Below are 12,272 nucleotides of genomic sequence, written 5' to 3'. Positions count from 1 at the left end.
GTCCAACAGATTAATTGAATGGATAGGAAAAACATGAGGTCCACTTCGATAATCTAAATCCTGAGAACGGTACGGCCTAAAGTTTATTAATTTGGAGAAAGGCTAGTACACTGTCCATCTCATTGGATTGAGGATCATATAATCACCACTTTCAAGGAGTGACAATTGGCCAGGCTAACCCGTGGAGCCAGGGCTTGGCCCTTAAACTTGACCTAAGGTCTGATCCCAGGCTTCAAATCTAGGCCCAGCGTGGCCAACAATGAATAGGCCAGCCCAGACCATTGGCCTAGTCCAGTCATCAAGTGGGTCACTGTTATATAAAAAGAATGGCCGATTTAGATACACTAGTTGGTGGTCCTAATCCATGTACATGTGTAAGTTAAAATCACTTTTAGATTCAAGGTCATCTTCTATTATGAAAACCACCCATACAATGAGATTCATCATCAATGGAAACTGCAAAAGAAATTCTTAGATTCAGACTATTTCAAACCTCTGGTCATGACACTCTTTTATCTTACAGGGCCAGGGCCCGAGGTGGAGGCCTTCTTAGGCTTAGTGCTGCCAGGACTCGAGGGATTAGCTGGTTATAGCAAGGGCGATTAGACCAGGGCAACAGTGGCCCGGCACTAGCCTGGCCCATTGCTACCCCTAACTTCAAGACGGCCAAATTGGAAGGTTAGAGAGAGTGCAACCAATTGCATTGAGGTTGTGTTAGATCCCAGCCATCCATCAATATTGATCTTTTTTTTTTTCTAATACATACATTTTCATTTTATTACCTGTTGCTCAATCGCTGGACAAGCCTTTCAGCGAGAAGCAGCTACATGGTGGGACCAATCCCACAGTTATAGCTTGTCTCATACATATGTGGCGTGCATTCATGGATGATAAGGCCTAATAGGAATCAAACAAGCCTGTAGAATTAGCAAAGCAGGGTTATTTTAACCGTAGAGTTCGACACAAGCTTAAAGGGCCACAAAGATTGGACTATCATACCGTAAGGAGAAATCCACAACCCACAACCTGATAGTCCAAGTTCAACAGCTACCACCAGCTGCCATGAACATTCATGACACAGGCATCCACAAGTTCATCTATCGATTGGGCCACATGCAGGGAGGTCTCGTCTTCTAGAAAGGTTACCTTTGTCAACATAACACTACAAGTGAACAATCTTTGGCCTGATTTTCATGCCATGGCATCCACGCAGTGGATCCCGCCTGGTATTTGATCTCTCATGTGCCGCGTGTGGGTAGCAAAACCTTCAATTCCAAAGGCTCAAAAGCATTTCATAAGTCGCATGAGACCACTATTCACAGTAGAGACAACCCATGTACACATCCTTTCTGTCGTCATAAAACCCAAAAAGGGTAGAGAGTAAGCTGTACAGCTCCAGAAAACAGGGAAATAGTTCAATGGCCCCAAACAAAAACATCAGTATGATTCTGCATTGCGTAGAGGAGAGGCTTGAAAACCAGTCAAACCACTAGCTTCCCCAGCCACCACCGCCACTGCTGCTGGCCCTGCCACCAGTTCCAGACCACCCACTTCAGCCTCCCCAACCACTGTTCCCGCCACTATTATCTCCACCACCATGCCCACCAGCACCATCTCCCCAACCACCAACACTACCACCGCCACTACTGCCTTCCTTATTGCCACCAGCCCAACCACCACTTACCTGTCCACCACTAGCTCCGCTGGCCCCACCATTATTACCATCGCTGCCACTGCCCCAACCACTACCGCCTTCATTGCCCCAACCACCACCACTGCCACCTCCGCTGCTACCCCAATGGCCACTACCACCACCACTGCCACCACGACTGTTGCGACCTCTGCCGCCTCCACGACCCCGACCACCCCTACGACCTCCACCACTATCACTGCCACCCCAACCACCATCATCTCTACCACCAGCATCACCACCGTTGCTAATGCGGCCGTCACCATCACTATTGCCGCCACCCCAACCACCACGGCCGTTACTCCTACCACCCCGACCCCTGCCACCCCGACCCCTATTGTTTCCACCACCACCCCAACCTCCACTTTCATCACCACCCCAGCCAACATTGGCCCCATCATCAACATTGCCCTCATCACCACCATCACTATTGCCGCCACCCCAACCACCACGACCATTACTCCTACCACCCCGACCCCTATTGTTTCCACCACCACCCCAACCCCCACTTTCATTCCCACCCCAACCAACATTGCCCTCATCCCCACCATCACTGTTGCCCCAACCACCACGGCCGTTACTCCTACCACCCCGACCCCTATTGTTTCCACCACCACCCCAACCCCCACTTTCATTACCACCCCCACCAACATTGCCCTCTTCCCCACCATCACTGTTGCCCCAACCACCACGGCCGTTACTCCTACCACCCCGACCCCTATTGTTTCCACCACCACCCCAACCCCCACTTCCATCACCACCCCAACCAACATTGCCCCCATCGCCAACATTGCCCTTGCCACTGCTGTCATTGCCGCCATCACCACTTCCCCAATCACCATTGCCCCTCCTACCACCACGACCCCTACTGTTGCCACCACCACGATCGTTGCCACCCCTACCACTACTGCTGGTATGACCACCACCCCAACTACCACCACTGCCGCCACCTTCGTCACCCCAACCACCACCACTAACGCCGCCCCAATCACTACCACCATCCCTATTACCACGACCACTGCTACCCCTACCATAGCGACCTCTATTGCCGCCGCCGCCCCGCTCACTATTGTGCTTGCCGCCACTACCAGTATAACCACCATCCCTGTAATCTTTCCCCCCTGCTCAATCAGAATGCAAAATGCAAATATCAGTTTCCACGCATGCGAATCAAGCAAATCTGAGTATTCATGTGTGCAAGTAGTTTGCTTTGGCATCAAGAATACAATAGAAGAGTGAGGGCAAAACCGGGCCTCAAATGTAGAATAGGTGTAGGCTATGTAGTAGAGAGAGAAGAAAACTCTATAGTTACTCAACCTTAATCAATACCTATTCCACAACTGTCACAAAATGATAAACTATGCCCTGTTCCATCCAAGTTTTACAAGCTTTATATACAAGAAGCATTAGGGCATATAACTTGCATATATTTGTAATAAAACAATTATGATTTACAAGTTTGCATGAAGAGAGCATAACTATTTCCTTTGGAAATGACGATAAAATTGGAAAATACAGAGAAGATTAGCATGGCCCCTGTGCAAGGATGACACACATAAATCAAGAAATTGTCCACAAAAGAACCCCTTTATTAAAAATCTCAGGCATCTTTCCTTGATGATCCTAAAACCTTTGACTCCCAACTCAGGTGATTGTAATATACGAAACACCATTGGCTTCAGCCTATATCTTCTGTTTCAATGTCAAATCTCCAGAATGTAATTTTTCTTTTCAATTCCATGTCAGTTCACCAAACAATGATACACAGTCAACAATGCAACAGGAAGTGTGGTGGTTGATTGGCTTGGTGGACCGTTTAAGGGTTGAAATGAATCATTGTGGGCAATGTGACTATTTGGGATTTTATGGGGCCTGTGGAAGGAGAGATGCCAAAATATTTGAAAATAAGGTGGCACCTTTTTTCCTTTTTCTTTTTTCTGAACAATAAGGTGGCACCTGTTGAAATCATTAATAGATGGAATCACCATCTGATTGTAACTTGTAGCCATATCAGATTCACAACAACAACAAACAACAACAATAAAAATAATAACACAATGATTTTCAAAGATGGTCGAAAGCTGAACTCGTCTGAGTTAGGAGAGCTTTTTCTTTCTTTTTTTGATGACGTCAGGGTGTCCCTGCCCAATTAAAGGCAAGACTATTCGCTACGGATGCACACAATCACCCGCAAACCACATGCATTGGGTAAATCCCAGGGAGGGGAGTCGAACTCTCGTCTATAGGGAGCACACCCACGACGCTTGCCGCTCCCCCGAACCCCGCGCAGGTGATTAGGAGAGCTTGTAGCCACATAGTGGCAATACTAGTTTCAACACTTTCCCCATTTCCTTTATATAAATGTTTTGATTCATGAAGAATATCTTTTCTCCCAAATTCCTTTGATTTTTCATAAGCCCATGAGATCCTTTTCTTAATTTCTTTCTACTATTAGCATTCAAGCACTGCATTGGACTTGTTAAAACAAACTTAAGTTTCCATTTGCACCACGCAAGAGAAAGCCAATAAATTGAGGAGTGTAGGGACATTAGAAAATTTAGGTAAGAGGATTTGAGGATGTGAACGGTGTAAAGTGAAAGATACTTAACTAAAATAGAGATGAGAGAATAAGAAGGAAAAGAAAAGAGAGAGAGAAAAGGAGAGAGAAGAGTAGTGGACCGCTGGACTATTGAAAGCCTTCACACATCCCCCCTCCCTTTTTTTTAATAGGGCTTTCACAAATGAAGAATGAAATTACAAGTATGCCCCTCTTGCTTAAGTAACAACTTGAACTCTTTAAGCAATGGGCCCAAACACCCCCAAAACCCATACAACTAAGACCCAACAACACTCCAGACACTACCACTCTATAATTTGACAGATGTAACACACCCCCTCAAGTTGGAACCAGTGTTTTAAGTATCAATGATATCGGCTAATATATCCCAAGATATATCCTGTATCTCACATGTGTGATATGAAACACACAAGTAGTGAAATATATCCCACATATTCAATCACGTGAGCATTTTTTATTTTCGATTCTTTTTTTCTGTAAATCATGTTAAATCAGAGTCAAATTGTTACAAATCCATGATTTTTCATGTTTTGCATGAAAAATCATAGATTTGGAGCATCGATTTCGAGGAGATGGACCGAGTTGCGGAAATTGGAAGGAAAAAAAAAAACAAAATTTTCAATTTCTCGCAAATTGATTATAATTTATGTCCAAACATAAAATCAAACATGTATGTAACCTAATTTAGTGATTCTTCTTTTGCTTTTGAATGTATTGCTTGTGTTTCCACACGTGTTCTTACATTAATAATTATATGAATAGACTTTGAATATACTTACATCAATTCAATTAGACAATGCATAGATTAGGACCCCGTATGAAGAAAACTTATTATGTGCACTTTTTTTGTAATGTTTTGATTTATAAGTGTGTATTGATGTCTTTTTTAACAATCATTGAAGTTTCATTAAAAAATTCAACCAATTTCCCAATGTTTCCCTATGTTTCCAACAATAGTAATACATTGCGTGATACAACCGACATATCCCATATGATAACCAATACATATTCGTATCCCAAGAGTGTGATACATAACGCGATACCAATATTTAGAACACTAGTTAGAGCATAGATATCAAACATGCCCAGCTTGGATATAAGTTTTTCAAATTGAAATTTTCCAAGAACTTTGGTGAATAAATCTACAATTTGTCCATGAGAGGAGAAGTGTGAATTTCCTTCGCAGAGACCTTATCTCGGGTGAAATGGCAGATGACCTCAATATGCTTCTTTCTCTCATGGAATACCGGAATGTTGGCAATATGTATAGTAGTTTGATTATTACAATGTAAAGATATTGGATCTTGCACGACAAACCCTAATTCTTCAAGAAGAGATTTAAGCCAAACAAGTTCATATGTGTGTGCCATTGATCTGTGTTCCCGCTCAAAACTTGACTTGGCAACCACATTCTGTTTCTTACTTTTCCAAGTAACCACATTGCCACCAAGGTGCAATAACCTGTAGTTGACCGTCTGTCATATCTTGACCATGCAAAATCTACATCAAATTAACTTGCTATCTAGAGATGACCATGAGACCTATGCATGACGCCTTTACCAAGCATACCCTTCAAGTACCTGAGAATTCTCATAATTGCAGCCAAATGAGGTGCTCTTGGACTTTGCATGAACTGACTAACCACGCTAACAGAGAAGGCAATGTCTGGTCCAGTGACAGTCAAATAGATACGTTTACCGACAAGCCTTCTGTACATGCCAAGATCTGGCAGTAACTCTCCATCTCCAAGCTCAAGTTTAACATGAGGATCCATTCGAGTATCTGCAACATGGTGTGCCGTAAAGGATGCTACATGACCATAAAGGACATTATGTAGAGGTGACAATGGCAACTGTTACATGTTACAGGGTCGTATAGGTCATAACAACTGTTACGAAAAAAAGACCCGTAAAGGCCATTACAATCCTATAACAGCCCGTTACGCCCCCTGTAAAGGTCGTAAAGCGTAACGGTATGTTAAGGGGGCCAATATAGGTTTTTCATTTTTTTCAATATAAAAGAGAGACCGTGACGGCCGTTATGACCCCCGTAATGGCTGTTACACTCCGTAATGTAAAAGTAATAGCGGTGGTCGTTACAGCCACCGTTACCGTTACGGAATACATTGATCCGCAAGCTTGGCGCCCAACATACCTGTCTCTTCCAGTAAGTCGCAAATATATTTTCTTTGACATAGATTTATTTCCAGCTTTGGTTCTTGCCACTTCAATGCCTAGGAAATATCAAAGACCAAGATCCTTTGATTTGAAATTGAGATTGAAGATATAACTTCGGCATCTTGGTACCTCTAAGTCATCACCTGTCATTATAATGTCATCCAATGTTTATCTTATCGATATCGCACCCTTGGGATACGGATACATATCCGTATCTATTATCGCATGGGATATATCAGTTGTTTCGATGTTGTTGGGAAACATGGGAAACATTGGGAAACTGGTCGAATTTTTCAATGAAACTTCATGGATTGTTTAAAAAAATAAATAAATAAATAACATTAATACACACTTTTAAACCATTTTTTTTAAATGTGCACGTAATAGGATTCCTTTGTATAGGGTCCTAAGCTATGCCCTGTCTGACTGAACTAATGCAAATATATTCAAAGTCCATTCATATAATAATAAAATACAAGAAGACATTTATGGAAACACAACCAGTACATTCAAAAACAAAAGAAGAACTAGAAATTTAGAAGTGGAATTTCTCTCTCTCTCTCTCTCTCTCTCTCTCTCTCTCTCTCTCTCTCTGTGTATATATATATATATATATATATTAAATTTTAATTTTTTCCAGAAAAGTATCCAAAACAATACAAATCAGTAGATTAGGCCTTGTACATGTTTGATTTAGTGTTCGGACAGAAAAATTGGAACCAATTTGGAAGAAATTGCGGAATTTTTTATTTTCCCCAATTTCCCCCAAATCGGACCACCTAGCCTCGAATATCAAAATCGAAGGTTGAATTCTTGATTATTCATGTAAAACATGAATAATCATGCATTTCTAACCGATTGACACTGATTTAATATGATTTTTTTTTAAAAAAAAAAAAAGAAGATGAAAATGCAAAAATATTAATTGAATCGAAACCGGCCCTAAATCAAAATTGATCTTGATTCTGGTATGAAAATGCGGTTTTCCTTCAAAATGATCAAAGAGGATGGATTGGAATCCACTATAGAAGTGTTCAAAAAAGGAAAGAATGGAGGAAAAACAAGAAAAATTGAATTTTTGGGGTTCTTTTTCACTTCACAGTCAATACTTAAGAAAAAAAAAATAAAGGAGACTAGCGATAAATTGCAATATATCGCGATATCAAGTGATACATTGTGATACATTAAGCGATACCATGGATTTTGGATACTCCATAGGGGTATGGTGACTTGCGATATCAATAATATCGCCGATATCGTTAATATTGTAAACACTAATATCACCAAGTTATCCCGAATCGGTTACATATCGGCTGATACGTAACGGCCCAGACCGTTACGCGATACAGGACCAAAACGGACACCCCCCCCCCCCCCGGATTCTGTGACCGTAACGACCGTTACAAAGCCGTAACATATGTTACAGGCTATAACAGCCGTTACGGGCCTAAAGAAAATAAGGGGGGGGGGACATTTTTTTTTTTTTTTTTCCCCTTTCTTTCCTTCTTCTTCTTCTTCTCGGGCTGCGGCTTCAGCTGCACACCCCCCATCAATTTTTCCTGATCATTTCAAGGTATGGTCCCTAAAATGAAGCAGATCCATATCTCAAGTGGACCGCATAGTAGGATTGAATGCCCACTGTGCACTTGCATTGTTTTAGTGCAAGTGGCCCACCTCGATTTATGTGTTGTATTATATATACATGCCACCCATTAGTTTTTCATAAACATTTCAAGGCATGGTCCCTAGAATGAAACAGATCCAGATCTCAAGTGGACCGCACAATAGGATTGAATGCCCACTGTGCACTTGCATTGTTTTAGTGGCATGCAGCCCACCTTGATTTATGTGTTGTATTATGAATCCATGCTACCCATCAATTTTTCCTGATCATTTCAAGGCATGGTCCCTAAAATGATGCGGATCCAGATCTCAAGTGGGCCGACCGCACAGTAGGATTGAATGCCCACTGTTAAAAACTTATTATGGCCCACTGTAATGTTTATTTACCATCGAAACTACTCATAAGGTTGCATGGACTTGGACCAAGGAAAACAAAAGTCGCAGCTTAAAAATAACTAATAATAATAATAAATAATAATAATAATAATAATAATAATAAAAGTTTTAATTGTGGGAATTCAATCTCCACTGTGTGGTCCACCAAAGATTTGGATTTGCCTCATTTTTTGGACCATGCCTTAAAATGAGTTGGCTAAAAGGATGGACAGCATGGATATGCAACAAATGCATCAAGAATTCAAGGTGGGTCCTATGTTCAGGGCGTCATTCACTAACGGTCCACCTAAGGTTTAAATCTGCCTGTTTTTTTGGATCATGCATTAAAGTGAGCTGGCAAAATAGATTGACGACACGGATATACAAATAAATTCAGGTGGACCCCAATTTCAAGGCCTCACCCACTAGTGGTCCACCTTAGATATGTATCTACTTCATTTTTGGACCATGCCTTAAAATGATTTGATAAAACAGATGGATGTCATTGATATACAATACATACATCGTGGTGGGCTCTATGTACATGGCCGTAAAAATTGTCCATGAGGCAAAATTAATAAATTAAATTATGGCACTATTGTTGCCATGTCACAATTCCAAAATTAAATTATTTAAATAATTTTCACCGTTAATTTGCAAACACTTGTTTTTCTGAAATAAGATGATTTGATATTTTTCATTCATCACTGTTCAATAAATATCCACCAATCCATTAGTGAGATAAGTGTCAATAGATTGCATGAATTTAATGTTGATTTGGGGCATCAAATGGTCCACCAAATCAGCTCTAAATCGACAAAGCTATTTACTTAAATATAATTTCAAATTTTTTCTTAAGATTTATTGGGAAAAATTATATTAATATGTTAGATATATGAATTATATAATTAGACATAAAAGTCCCTACATTGTATGTTGAAATAAAATGTACACAAGTCACAAGGTATGTAATACACCAATACCTACAAATATGAGATATTTTGGTATTAGATTCATTCTAATTAATTCATATTGATATTATATAGTTAGATAATTAAATATAAAATATCCATAGCCAATACAAGGTTGTCTGATTCATAAATTCATCAGACAGTCCGGTACAGCTTCTCACCAAAGAGTGGATTGTTACACCACCATAAACATGTTCCAATTTATAAATGAATGCATATTTGGAATGCTTAGAATATTTTGAATTTTATCCATATTTTTTGACAAAAAAAAATAATAATAAAATTGCACCGTTACGGGCCGTTACGCCCCCTTATCACCGATACATCCCCGTATCGGTATCAGTGAGCACCGTTATGCCAATCGATATCGATACGGGATACCTTGAATGTCACCCACATACACAACAAGTACAATATAACCAGACTTACTACACTACTGAACTTTTCAAACCAAGCCCACAACGATTGCTTTAATCCATATATAGACTTGCTTAGTTTGCAGACTTTTGAAGATTTCCCCCTGAGCAACATACCCTGGAGTAGAGGTGGGCATGACAACGCCGACGACGACAGCATGACAACACGAGCATGACAACGCCGACGACGACAGCATGACAACGCCGACAACGTTAGCATCGCCAACGACAACAACTGGATTAAAATGACGATGGTAAGGGAGTCGCATTCTCGCCGCTGTGGCGATTCATCCTCTGATGAATCCAGGAGGGTTACTGGTGAAGGTTCAGATGCGCCAAATAGAAAGTTGAAAAACGTTGAGTCGGGAGACGAGGACGTCGAAGGTTTTAACAATAGCGAATGGAAAGAGGTTCGTCGCCGGAAACCCACTTCCATTGCATCCGCGGCCAAAACGAGAGCTACCTATCCAACCTTGTTCGTGAAAGGGTTCCCGAAAGGCTGGTTTCCTCTTAATATCGAAAGGATCTTCAGCCGTGCTGGTGCAGTTATGGATGTGGTTATGCCCAGAGACCGAAAGACGGGAGTTTACAAGGGCTTTGCACTGGTTCGGATATCCTCATAATCGAGCTGGCTAGAGCGGTTACAATGCTACACGGAGTAAAATTCGCAGGTTCCCCTCTTCTGGTTCAGCGGGTTAGATTCGGGCTCCATCCTTCAAGGAGGCCCTAACCCACCCTTATCCTTCCACACACACCCCCCCGTGCCGCCTGCTCCCTTAGTTTTTCCTGCCTCGCTCGACCCTTTCTGCTCGAAGATGGGTGTTCCCATAGCTGTTGATCCCGAACTGTTTCATAGGTCCAAGGAACATCTTAAGGAGTCAATGGTCATCATCTCTAAAGAAGGTGCTTCTACGTCTCAAGTGAGGGATTGGATATGAAAAACTACCGGATTTCATCCAGGGAATTATATCATCAAACCGCTAGGTTACAACAAACTGTGGATGAAGGTTTGTCCAGGGATCAACTCGGAGATGCTGCTAATGGCAGGTCATCTTCATTCAAGAGGACCAGTGGCAAGGGTGATGAGATGGGAAGAGTTTTCGACATTCAGCATGGAGAATGTGTGGTTTCAAGTCTGGGAAATCCCTCTGGAACTATGGTTCGATGAATTTTTTTATTGTCGTTGCCGCCTATCTAGGCTCCTATTTAGAGTTAGATGAGAAGACGAAGCTCGAAGAGGAGGTCGATGTGATTAGAGTGAGAGTCAGAAGAAGGGTGGGTCTTCCTCTGCCATTATCGGTGAAAGTGATAGTCGAAGACCGATGCTTCGATTTTCCGGTCATCATAGAAACGAACGGAGTTCCGGTTCCTCATTGGGGTGACCTTTGGAGAGTCAGAGGACCCCCACCAGAGCAGACGGCGTTTCGTCAACCTTCTCTGGAGGAAGGTGCACATACCACATGTTCCAGCGGACTACCGTTTCCGATCCCTGTCAATACACCTGCAACTCCCAGACGAGACGTCCCCTCCTCTTTCCCCAGTGCGACATGTGGAACAACCATGCCGCCTTCGCTCTCCCCTCCAGCTGCCTCGCCTCCTCGTCTGCCGCGGCATCAGACGAGTATTGAGGAGGATGTGACACGTGGCGATTGCGCCGAATCGAATCGAGTGAAGGATCTTCTGCCTCCTGATTATCCAGGAGATTATTCAGACGCTCTCTCTTTTAGCCAGCACTGTTCGCCTTTTAACCGGTCCCTCCACCAGCCCGCGCCAGGTGCTGATCTATCTGCCTTGTCTATTGTGACACGTAAAGTGGGACGCATGGATGTCGAGGAGAGAGGGAGGATTTCTTCTTCAACAAGCAACGTCTCTCCGTTAGAACACGTGGACCGTCTTGATCGTTGTTCGGGTACTGCCTCGGGACAGTTGGCCAAGTCCCATCTCCTTTCTCCCAGACTGCGTAATGCATGTAGCGATGCGCTTAAGCAACCGGACCCACTGGAAACTTCTCGTATCCTCCCGAATATGGGTTCCTTAGCGATCACCTCCTCCTTCCCTTCTAACTCGTCGCCATCTTCATGGCCCGCAGACACAGCGTCAATTGACCGCCATCTATCTGACTGTAGCCAGGCTGATCTTCAATTGCGGCCTTCCTCGCCTATTTCCCATTCCTGCTCATCTCCTCATGTTGATGCCTTAGATATGGGACCGAATACTCTTTTCCAAGACAACGATTCCTCACATATCCTTATGGCGGAACCTCTGCAAATGATTGCAGACTCACAGACAGATCTGCAACTGTCCGACTTGAGCAGAGCCGACTTAATGTCAAAAATTCAGAAGAAACGATGGATCAGAGAAGCCATCGGTAAGGTGGGGAGATCCCTTGGACTCTCCTTCGGGGACAGATTGGCGGATTACGTTGCTTTATTCCAATGCATA

General features: G+C 42.6%; 1 protein-coding gene and 1 non-coding gene across 3 annotated transcripts in view; one reads left to right on the top strand and one right to left on the bottom strand.

The window, feature by feature from the left end:
• Window positions 1-1,271: 1,271 nt before the first annotated feature.
• Window positions 1,272-12,272, bottom strand: part of LOC131227450 (transcription elongation factor SPT6 homolog) — a 57,197-nt gene continuing 46,196 nt past the window's right edge. For both annotated transcript variants that reach the window (XM_058223247.1, XM_058223248.1), the window contains exon 17: window positions 1,272-2,811. In XM_058223247.1, coding sequence (XP_058079230.1) covers window positions 1,553-2,811 — 1,259 coding nt within the window. In that variant the 3' untranslated portion in view covers window positions 1,272-1,552. The remainder of the gene's footprint in view (window positions 2,812-12,272) is intronic.
• Window positions 3,172-3,272, top strand: LOC131228373 (U6 spliceosomal RNA). The gene has a single exon (XR_009162876.1). It is a non-coding gene; the product is annotated as a U6 spliceosomal RNA (small nuclear RNA).

Source organism: Magnolia sinica, chromosome 15 (genome assembly GCF_029962835.1).
Source record: "Magnolia sinica isolate HGM2019 chromosome 15, MsV1, whole genome shotgun sequence".
Classification (NCBI taxonomy): domain Eukaryota; kingdom Viridiplantae; phylum Streptophyta; class Magnoliopsida; order Magnoliales; family Magnoliaceae; genus Magnolia; species Magnolia sinica.
This window is presented reverse-complemented; position numbering and strand designations above follow the sequence as displayed.